The 11,778-nt window shown below is 43.3% G+C and overlaps 1 protein-coding gene across 1 annotated transcript; it reads left to right on the forward strand.

The window, feature by feature from the left end:
• Nucleotides 1-2,462: 2,462 nt before the first annotated feature.
• Nucleotides 2,463-10,716, forward strand: NQO2 (N-ribosyldihydronicotinamide:quinone reductase 2). The gene is made up of 6 exons (XM_039698473.1): nt 2,463-2,701; nt 3,794-3,958; nt 4,826-4,956; nt 6,791-6,904; nt 7,287-7,388; nt 8,550-10,716. Exons 1-6 carry the CDS (start codon nt 2,695-2,697, stop codon nt 8,721-8,723), a joined length of 693 nt encoding a protein of 230 aa, XP_039554407.1. The 5' UTR covers nt 2,463-2,694; the 3' UTR covers nt 8,724-10,716.
• Nucleotides 10,717-11,778: the final 1,062 nt, after the last annotated feature.

The following is an 11,778-nucleotide window of genomic DNA, read 5'->3' on the forward strand; positions in this document are numbered from 1 at the left end:
TCCTCCTGCTTCCTTCCTTCCTGTTGCACAAGTCCATCAACCTTTCTGCTCTAAGGAGAAAGATCATTACAAGAGTGACTGTCATCTTTATGACATGACAAAATAAGCCTAGGATTAGCTACGGTGTTATTGTGATGTGTATGGGGGGAAAGACCTACCTTCTGTTGGATATTATTTCTCAGTTTCTCCTTTTTTCTTCCTTTTCAGTGCAGGACCACAGTACTCACTGCTTAGAACTGTTCCCCCCGTAGCTGTGTTCTCTGCAAAAGTCACAGAAGACTAATCTTAAAGAGGATTTCTCCCACACTAATGGTTTGTTAGCATCGTTTTTCCTTGCTGTGTATTGTATTATCACTGGCAGCAAAGGTTCTTAAAACATTTTGTCTGGGGTGGAATTTGCATTAGGGATTAAATGCTCCTCCTTGGCAGAGGTTTCTCTTTGCTGTAAGGATAAACCCTCGCACTGGGCGCTAGAGGGCACAACAAACAGCCTTTAGATACACAGTATCTTAAAACATTGAGGTACTGTAAACTTCGTATCAAACCTAGGAAAAGGTGTAAGAACAGTTCCTGCGCAGTTATATCTTAATATATTCCATCTATCCTAATTAATTTATTTTCTAAGATGACCATCCCTTTGCACTCTAACCCACAGTACACAATTTCTATAGAGGAAAATGCACACAAATACACACAAATACACACGAATGCACACAAATACAATATTAGCATTTCCACACGAATTTATACAACAGCTATTGTGCATCACAACATTGTGGGCTGTGTCCTCTGATAAAGTGGGAGGGGGAAACTTTCATCTAGTTCAGTTGCTGAAGAAATTTGTATTTATGACTCAACTCTTTGTTGCCTTGAAGCAACAAACCTGGCTGTTTCAGAGTGGTTTAGATGGAAGTGCTGAGCTCCCCCCTCCTGGATCCAGCGTCAGTGGGAATGGTTCAAAGCTGCACCAGGGCAGGTTCAGAATGGACATTAGGAAGCATTTCTTTACCAATCATTCAGTGTTGTTCCCCTCTAATACTCCCTAAGGGATTTATGAACAAGAACCTGGGTTATCCTCACCTTCTGCAGTGCATCACTACAACACTTATCTGCTGTTGCATGTTAAAAGTTTCAGCAGTTCTTGACATAAAGACTGGAGCTTTCCTCTTCCAAGGTCATCCCAGTGCCTAAGTAATAAAATGATGACCACTTTCTCTCTTTTCCTTCACCAAAACATAAAGTATTTTTCTGCAGTGAAACAGCTTCAACAAGAACTGATGATGTACCCACTCCAGAATAAACAACTTGCAGTTTGATGTGGCGGTCATTCTTTGAGAATGGGTGTTTGGTTCCCCTCAAGTTGAAGACAGAGTTAAATTCAACTCATAAACTTTCTAAATAAGTAGACCAATAAGCAAATACTGCAGCTATTAAAAAAAAGTATTTCCAACCGCCTCTGCTATATGCCCAATGCCTGCCCCAAAAGAATCCATAGAAAATCACTTTTTATCAAGTTTCTTGATTAGATTTTCAGAGAATAAAAATTATTCATCTTCTTTAGAGGGTTTGGGGCTAAATCAAGAGTTAAAGTATTTTAGATACCAGTAGGGAAGTGGAAGTGTACCCATAATATATCCGACGAATAGTATTTAAGCTACAAAGCTGCACCAAATTCTTCCAATGGGTAAGTGGTTCATAGAGCAGAAGGGTTGTTTCTAACCTCTACGAGATCTAAGACCAGTGTTCTGAATGATGCTCAGGAGGTTAGACAAATTAAAGTTATTTTCAGTCTCTGTGAACCTTAAGAGATGCTTATGGGAGACAAAACCAGATTGTCCTCATTTTTAAAATAAAGGGCTTTGAGCTGACTATCACCACACAGGAGTAAAATCTTCTAATTATGACAGATAATTCCACATACCCATCAGCTCAACACTCCACAGCAGTCCAAAAAAAGAACAATTTTTACATCAGGAATTATAGGGACCACAGAGCAGAAAATCTTCAGACTGCTGGGCATGTCCACAGTGTGAAAACTATGCGCAGAGCTGGTTCCCTCGCTTCAAGAAATGTTACAGCAAAACTGAAGGGGGCAGAGAAGAGCACTGGGGAGGACTGAAAGTACAGAGCAGTTTCGGAAAACAGATCGCCCCCTAAGAACAGTCCAGGAAAGAGGTGGTTCAGCCGGCACACGCTGCAAGTCCACAAAATCACCAGCGGACAGGGGAGCAGAGCACGGACTGACCCTTCACTGCCACTCACAGCACAAGAACTACAACTGTGGGGTGTCAGATGAAGGCAGATGGAGGGGAAAAGCCGGAGCCGTGGCTGCGGGCGGTGCCGATCCTGATCCCGCCCCGCGCTGGCGCTGCCCGAGGGCCGGGCTGCCGGGAAGAGTTGGACTCGGTGATCCTTGTGGGTCCCTTCCAGCCCAGGACATGCAGTGATTTTATGAAGGGCCGCTCCCAGCCCCGCCGCAGGTGTGTCCGGGCCCGAGGAGCAGGAAAGGGCAGCTCGGCTGCTGCTGGCGCCGGGGCGCATCTGGAGCCACTTTCCAGAGGGCGGCACGGCACCGGGAACAGCGCGATACACCCGGCGATTCCCCTCGCACCTGGTCCTGATGTTTCTCACCAGCAAATCTCTCACTTGAGTTCTCAGGCACAACCAGGTTATCAGGAGTGAAGCTCCCCAGCGATGGCAGGTAAGAACAAATCCGGGTGAAAGCGCTGCTGGCTCCAGGGGGCCGCTGGGCACCTCAGGGATGGGGGCTCCCTGCCGTGTTTAGTTGGGACACCGAGGACTTACTTTTCCAAACGAACGGAAATGACCTCAGTAAGTGATGCCTTGGAAAACTCAAGTCTCTCTAAACACTCTGTCCAAGCCCTCAGCTCTATCAAAAGGCAAAAAAACCTGGCAGATTTGCAGAATCAAACTGAGCACTTTGAGGAGCTTGTCCATCTATGCACTCCCTTGAGCTCCCTCTTTGCTGGGAGCTGCCAGGAGGAGCAAAGAGGCAACTGCTCCTTATATTCCAGAATAACATATAGAGAAGGGTTTTTAAAGTTTGTACACACGTTGAATTTATGATAGCATTTGACCCACAAGTTTAAATTGTCTTTTTTGCATAGCTCTTGTTTCATGGACACTGTGCACCCTCATGAAATAATTGCCCCTTATCATTTCTGTTAAAAATGTGCTGTTGTTTCATCAAATATTCAGTTTCGTTTCTACTAGTTTTCCGAGACACTGTAAACTTGCCTGTCACTTGTCAGGTGTTGCTCCAGGCTGAAGCTATGCACCAGAGAAAGTGACCTCAGGAGATGCCTGGATTTTTGCTTTGGAAATCAGGAAACAGGAGCTGCATGTTTTGCAGACCTAGTCATTCTCAAAAATCCCTATAAATTTTGCTATCTGGTTATCTATAAACAACGGCTATGTCATAGAAAGTATTTCCTCTTTCCTTATTGACTCAATAGGAGGGACACTGTTTTCCTGATGTAGGGCAGTGTGACCTGCTGTGGAACAGCCTCTCTGTCCACTGAGTTCCACCTAGGAAAGCCAAGTGTGGCACAGAACTGCTGGGCTGGGCACATGCAGCAGTCAGAGCCTCAGGAGTCACTCAGTGCTGCTGAGCAGGAGTCAAATGCTGCCACTGTCACCCTGCTTTCACTGCTTCTGTGTCCTTGGGAAAAAACACTAGAGAAAGAGTGAGGAACGAGCCCCAACTCTACAAACTGTTCTGCACCTGCCTCCTAGATTCCAAATGGTCTCCTGGTTTTCTCTCTGCCTCCAGGGAAAAAAGTCCTGATAGTCTATGCACATCAAGAGCCCAAGTCCTTCAATGGATCTTTGCTGAAGATTGCTGTGGAAGAGCTGACCCAGCAGGGCTGCAGCGTCACCGTGTCGGATTTATACGCCATGCAGTTTGAGCCCAGAGCAACAAGGAACGACATTGTTGGTGAGCCCAGCCAAAATATGCCTCTCTCAAAAGCCAGTGACTTGTAAGCCCCCTGTGGAGGTATCAGAAGGTTTAGAAACATCTCCCTGAAATCTTCCCCATGCTGAACAACCCTAGCTCTCAGTCTGTCTCGATAGGAGAGGTGCTCCAGCTCTTCAGATCATCAAGAGATTAAGGAGAAACCCATTTTATTAATAAGAAACTTATTCATGACCAGACATCTGCATTCTAAAAGTCCACTCCTGAACATGAACTTTGTATCACAGAGAGACTACTGAGAGGAAGAAACACGTTAGCACGTGTCCATAATCAGCCTCTAAAGTCCATTTCTCATGGAGAGGAAATGCCTTCAGATACCACTCTGGGACTTGCTAGAGTTGAGTTCACGAGGCTACAACTGCCCCTGTCTTCTGCTAGAGACTGATGATCTGCTTGTGGAATCAGTAGAGCTGGCCAATACTGGTTGCCCATCCCTTGGTGAATTTCCCAGTTCCAGAGACAGGAAAACAGCTCCATAGTGCTTACAAGTGCAGGATGGCCTCAGCAAGTTCTAAGGCAGAGGCAGAACAATTAACAACGTTCTCTTCAATTTTCCACCTGCATCCCCAGAGTCCTGAGGCAAGCTTAGGTCCTCATATTGCACTCCCTGTGTTTATACAGGAAGGTGAAGCTCCAGAACTCCTCTCTTTTTTAAAATCAAGTGACCATCAGCTGGGATGATGCTGAATATTCCACAAGGACAAGAAAGTAGCAAAAATCCAAAGCAGTAACTCAGTTTAGAACTGTGAATGGCAGCCTGCACTCAGCTCTTATCTGGCACTGATAGTGCACAGGGGGCAAGGAATGACTGTTCATTTCTACCCACAGGTCAGCTGCACAACTCAGAAGCGTTCAATTATGGGGTGGAAACCTGGGAAGCTTACAAGAGAGGAGGTTTGTCCAAAGACCTGGTTGAAGAGCAGAAGAAAGTGCAGGAAGCAGACCTGCTGATTTTTCAGGTCTTTATTTTAAACAGAATTCAGTTGTGATGTTGATTTTAGGTAATGGTACAGTCAACACTACAGATGAGTAGTACAATTACCTGGGTCATTATTACAGCACATCCAGTAATTGAGTAGCACCATGATGCAGGTTGAAACAACAGCAACCCCAGGAACTCCTCAACAATGGGGCAAATTTCCTGATGGATGCACAAAGAAATGTGTAATCATGGATGTCAGGCAGGCTGGCAGAAAGCAGAGGAAGAATTATTTTCTGGTTAAGGAGTTGGGGGTAGACAGTGCAGTCAGGGAATTGGACTTTCCCAAGTAGCCTGTTCTCCTTTGGTGCTGAGATGCAGAAACACTACAGGGAATTGATAATGGAGCTTTACTGCCCATGTCCATTTTCCACTCTGCCAGCTCTGTCTCAAGTGTGAACAGATCCCAAAGAACTGTGAAGGAAATAGTAGTCTTATATTTCTTTGTGCCTGTGTTGGCCTTAGATATCTCTTTATATATTCCTCTGTCTGATGTTGGATTAAATTTAGGATAGGGCCATATCTCAATTAAGCATTTAATTGTAAGTGATTGTCATTTTCACACTATCACTTCCTAGATAAGAACAGTAAGACATGCCCTGAAGGAAGTTGTTGCCTTCTCCTTTCCATGTGTAAAAAGCTATGAAGAGTTGAGTGTGTTATGGTGCAGAAAATAAAAAAAAATTAAAAGCCTCTGAAGGACATCATTAAAGAATTCAAAATTTGCTACTGACTAAACTCACCGCTTGTAGTTACTGTGGTTGTTGCCCAGTTTCCATCTTGTTTTCACCATGTATTAAGCTGCATGTGGTTACATGTTTATAGAATTTCTTCCTCTGTGTGCAGTGTGTACAAAGGTTTAGGGGTAGTGATGCAGCCTAGTATGAGAAAGAGTCCATTAAGCAGTCAAGATAATGCCATGGACATGATAGCTTTGGGATGCAGTTCCATAGGTTGACTTGAAGATCTAGAAACCAAGAGTCCAACTGTTAAAAAAGACTTTTTTTTCTCGGTGAAGGGATTTGGGATCATGATGTCAGCAGGGTTTGAAAATAAGTCTTTACATGGATGTCAGGCAGGCTGGCAGAAAGCAGAGGAAGAATTATTTTCTGGTTAAGGAGTTGGGGGTAGACAGTGCAGTCAGGGAATTGGGCTTTCCCAAGTAGACTGTTCTCCTTTGGTGCTGAGATGCAGAAACACTACAGGGAATTGATAATGGAGCTTTACAGCCCATGTCCATTTTCCACTCTGCCAGCTCTGTCTCAAGTGTGAACAGATCCCAAAGAACTGTGAACGGAAATAGTAGCCTTACATTTCCTTGTACCCCTGTTGGCCTTAAACATAGCTTGGTGGCTTAATGTCAGCAGGGTTTGAAAATAAGTCTTTCCTATGATCCCCTGGCATTTGTCACCAGACTGTCAGATCAGAACTGATCACCAGATGTCAATCCTACTAATAAGATATTTTATTCTTTTGCATTTCAGCCATAGGAGACATGATTCTGTACAATCCTAAGTCTTAATTAAGTGGCACCCTCCTCCTTCATCCTATTCCACCTTTAATCTGGAAGGAAACCCTCACATGCACCACAGTGCTGGTGTGCTGTAGATGCTCAGGTCTGGCCCTGAGGTTACCACAAACAGAAAGAACTTCAGCTTCTTTTGCCAGGCACAGTTACTACTTCTACTGACAGGGAGCTGGAGAAGGTACAGACAGGATCTGAGCAGGTTCAGAGGACAGGATTTGTCCTGTAAAGCAGGCCTAAGGGTGGCCCAGACTCTCTGTGCTAACCAGGTACTTTTCTCTTTGCCTAGTTTCCCTTGTTTTGGTTCAACATGCCTGCAATCCTGAAGGGCTGGATGGACAGAGTCTTGGTCCAAGGCTTTGCTTATGACTTGTCAAAGGTTTATGATGGTGGTTTGCTCCAGGTATGTTTTTGGAATTGTTTTATTAAGATCAAGGCTTGCACCATATTCTGTGGGGCCTTGTTAATTTCTCTCCATTGCAGTTGTTTAGAGCTCTCACATTATGTTGAAGTAATGTATCAGCCCTGCTTCACACTTCACACAAGGGTGTCAGACACATAATTCCTTCACTTTAACCTATCTCTTCCCAAAGACACACAGTCCACTGTCTAATTGTGTGACATCAGTCTTTGCCTCAGAACTGCCACTTCATGTAAGGTCTAGGAAAAAAGTCACCCTCTCCCCTAAAAATCCATGCTGTCCAGGTTCACCTGAATATCTCTTGAACTGTTCAGGCACTCTTCTTTAAATATGTTCTAATTAACCACGACTTTCCTAATTCTAGGACAAATTATCCCTCTTTTCTTTCACCACGGGAGGAAGCCAAGAGATGTATTCAAAAGAAGGTATCGGTGGTGATATTCGCTATGTCCTGTGGCCCATGCAGGTATAATATATGAACATTTGTTTGTTGTCTACATAATTTTTTATTATTGCAGCTATTTTCAACAATAGTTTTATTGTGGTTTTTTTAATGAAATAGAATAATTAATAATCACTTTGTCAGTTCTAAGAATCTGCAGGTTGTAAACTCCTACCTAAAATCTTGGGACTACTTTAAAAGTCCACTGACTTTTAAACTTGTTTTGTCCCCCTTGCTCCAGATTAGAATGTAGAGAAAGCTTAACACTGTCAGCCTTTTCAGTTTCCCTGCTGTTACAGGACTTTCTTTAGCTCAGCCATGCCGTATTTGTGTTCCCTGTGGTTTCCCAGTTCTTGTAGGATGCAGAGTAGGAGGGGAGCCACGCATTACCCTGGCAGTAACAGTCAGCACACAAAAGTTAGCATTCCTCTTCTGATTGCTATTCTTTTTTCAGAAGTACCACCAGCATGGTTTGGGAAATACAGCTGGTAAGGCAAGTTTAGCCAGCTTCTTCTTGATACAACACAACAGATGAGCTAAAATTCCATGGTCTCCTCCCCATGCAGTTACCAGCTGGCTGCTCCTGTGGAGCTCTCCCAACTGCAGAGCTCGCAGGTCAACATGGCAGAAACATAAAACACAACTCTAAATTCAAAAACACACCGAGGGAAAATGGCAAGTTGAGCTGATTCCACAGACACTAGCCTTCCTACAGGAACCTTTGGCTAAGCCAGAGGCAAAAGGCTAAAAAAACCCATCTTAGAAGTAGATGTGGAACACTGCAGTTAGAGACCAATCTGAGGAGTTGCAAATTGAACAATGAACTTTTGGCCTCCTGTGATCCTTGCAAACTGAACAGTGAACAGCTGCCAAAGAGGACAATTCTGTGGGATTAACAGCAGCTAAAAATAAATTCCCCAGAGCAGAATAAATGAAGTTGCCCTTATCTTTCAGTATCTTGTATGCCATTCTGCTGAATGTCTTCGGAAGTGACCGCCGGGATAGGTAGTGAACTTCTGCAATTTACTTTCCTTCTCCTGACAAATGCACAGGTTTAGAAAACCTGACAGATATTGGATCAGAGAAACAGAACAGATTTGAATCTTCCATGTTCTTCAAATGACAGTAAGAGTAAATATTTCCTAAGACTTTTTTTTGGTTTTTTTTGTTTTGTTTTGCATCCAGCATGGAATCATGCACTTCTGTGGTGTCAAAGTCCTTGAACCTCACATCTGTTATGCTCCAGAGAGTGTCTCTGAGGAGAAGAGGAAGGAGATGCTGGCTGCCTGGACCCAGCGTCTGAAGACTCTTTGGAAGGAAGAACCCATAGATTGCTCTCCTGAGTGGTATTTCAAGTAGTGTTCAGGTGCAAGACTACAGAGTGAAGATTTTCTTTTTCTCCATTCTTTTTGATGCTCTATCTAAATACCTGAGCACTAATCTCCTAGTTCAAATATATTTTAAGAATCTTGAATACTACATCTATCAGTTTAACTGACAACATAGCATTTCTCTTCAGTGATTCCCAAGGGATTCCCTTCAAGGATGGGCGCAAAACTCTTTGTGTTGTTCTCCTTGCTCACATAAACGGTGTCATCCTGCCTCCTTGTGCTTGATAAAGCATGTGATATTTCATGGCAGATGATACCATTGCTGCTTGTGAAACAGTATGTGGCCAAGAGTATTTTAACACTTTTTGTACCAGTTGCCACTTTTTTTTCCTCTTGCCAGGGAATATGGTGTCCATACTCAACCTTTAAAAGCCCAAGATGGATTGTAATAGCTCTACACTTGTGCCTTGGAGCAACAAAACGAGATAATGAGTAGTGTTGCAAAAGAATGTACCGTTGCAAAGTGTCTTAAACAGCTGGTTGGTCAGCCCTATGCTTCTCCAGATCCTATTTATATAGCAATATTAAAGCTATGACAGATACCAGAAAAGGGAAAAATTAAAGGTTAATGTAATGATAAATTGCCTTCCTTTGTAGACTACAGCTCCCATTTGTAAAGTATGCATCTTCCCAAAGTAGAGAGAAAAAGGAATCCTGTCTGTTGCCTGCCCCCTTACGCCAGTCAGTGTTGGTGTTTAGGCTGGAGGGTGTTTGCTTTCCCTCCAGCATCAGCATTGATGGGCATCCTTGGAGATCTCCAGCACCAGCAGTCAGTGAGGCAGAGCACTAACCCAAAAACCTGCAGGTGCACTGTCTATCTATGAGTCAGGATCTATGGGACAAATGAATTGTCTGGCTCTTAATAGCCAGGATTTTTACCTGAAACTGTAGCAGGATTATTTTTTGTGCTTTGGAGTTGTTAACCCTGTTTGTGCATATGGCAAGGGATGGGTTTCTCATTTAGCTACTGAATTTCTTGCTTTGACCAGCTCATCTAACTGCTGCCTTTGCACTTTGATATTAAAAGAATGTGGCCTCTATAAGAACCTGTCCCCCGAGTCACTGTCAAATGACACCTAGGCCTCTGTGCATCTGCCATACCTGCTGTGTGGCAGTCTTGTCACACTCCAGCCTTACGGTTCCTTGGGGACTAATTGGATAATAAACATACTGAGCCCAGGCTCTGGAGGCTCAGTGTAAGCTGATACACCAGACTGGGAAATGCCACCACTGGGGAAGGGTCAGTGTTCCAGTTTGCTCCCATATGAAGTGAAGGGCCACATCCAGCAGAGACATTTCCCAGGAAGCAGAGCTGCCCCAAGCTGTTGCAGATGTCTGCTGTGGGTCATGTGAGCCCAAGTCTTTGGGCTGCAAAAGCAGGAAATTTGCTTTGGCTCAACAGCTCTGTTATAGGAAAAGGAAAGTGAAAGGGAATAAGGAAGAAAGTGTTACACATCTTAAGTTGTGGGGAAAGCAGATTCACGCCTTAAAGACTTAAGGAGAATAACTTAAAGTTACCGAGAGAAATCTGAGGTAAATTTCAAAATTGCATAGAAGAGAATTCATCCTTCTATTCATTGTGTTCAATTAGCAGACTATGCAGGAAATAAGGAAACTGAGGTGAAAGCAGAAGTTGCAACTGTCAAACCAACATTACTACTTTGGATCAATTGCAGAGCTTAGTGGGGTTAACTATGAGAGGAAGAATGCCAGACTGAGCTGTATGTTGAGGATACTGTGCTTACTACTATCTGGCAGACACATGCCAGCTCCCACATATATGGTAGCTCTAAGTTTTAATAAGATGGCTGAGACTTTTACTACAAAGTGTGTGAATGGTTGAGATTAATGCAAGTTCAGTTACAGTTAAAAGAAAACTAATAACCTTATTAAATTCTCATTAATACTAAAATTGAAGATTTCTGCTCAAATAAATTCATTATTGAGAAAAGCACTAAAAATGTACCAATCTTTTTGTCCATTTCAAGATAATCTTTCTTTCTCCTCAATCATAATTAAGACATTTCTCTGTAAATTCAGATTGCATTTCTGGATGGGTTTATTTTCCCTATTCATTGAATGAAGGAATGTCATAACTGGCAGCACTGGCCTCTAAGCACATACAAATAAATCACAGTTTCTTTCTTTGTGTAGTGCTTGTTGGCAAATCACCACAGAATGAGACTGACATATATTTAACCAAGCAATTCTTATAAATTCAGCCATTTCTCTTCCTGCCTTTAGACCACATCTTTGGCCCCATACACAATGCAAAGGTAAACAGAAGAACCAAACCAGAAAAACCAACCAATCAAAGAAAGACAAAAACCCTCAGAAGTCAAATGTTATCAAAATATTTCTATAATGTTTTGGGTTGCAGGAGAAGATTGAAACTGCACAATTGGCCCACCAGAGATACCACAACTGTATTTGCATTCACTTTATTTACCTGGCAAATGTCCAGTCTCTCTGGACTGCAAGTTCAATAATGCTCTCCTTGTGATGCCTCACAGTGCGGATGGACACAAATTTGCTGCATTTAAACTAGAGTGAGCTCAGTGTCACAATTCAGCATTTGGTCCTGAGTCTCCTCTACAGTAAGTGTGATCAGCCCTTGCATCAGGAGCTGACAGAGCATTAAACTCCAGTTCTGTCTCAGTACCAGCTGGTCCAGAATGGGTGGAAAACAGGAATGTGCTGGTCCTGCATCAGTTCCACTTGTTCCACTGTCAACTTCTATTTTTCTTTTTTTCAAAATCTTAGAAAGGAGCTATTTATTCAGTTTACCCATCATAGGGCAGTTTCGATACTCAGAAAACTCCATCTTGAAAATGATCACTAAGGCTGTCCTGTCTCTCCAAACCCACAGCCACCTGCATCCTTCTGTGTCCCACCTGTCTTTCCCATGAGAAAGAAAAAAAGAAAAGAAAGCTGGAAGAAAGGAGCCCCTGCTCCCGGCAGATGCACGTGTGGGGAGGAATGTGCTGGTCCTGCATCAGTTCAACTCGTTCCACTGTCAACTT

Source organism: Passer montanus, unplaced genomic scaffold, assembly GCF_014805655.1.
Source record: "Passer montanus isolate IOZ18808 unplaced genomic scaffold, ASM1480565v1 scaffold126, whole genome shotgun sequence".
Lineage (NCBI taxonomy): Eukaryota > Metazoa > Chordata > Aves > Passeriformes > Passeridae > Passer > Passer montanus.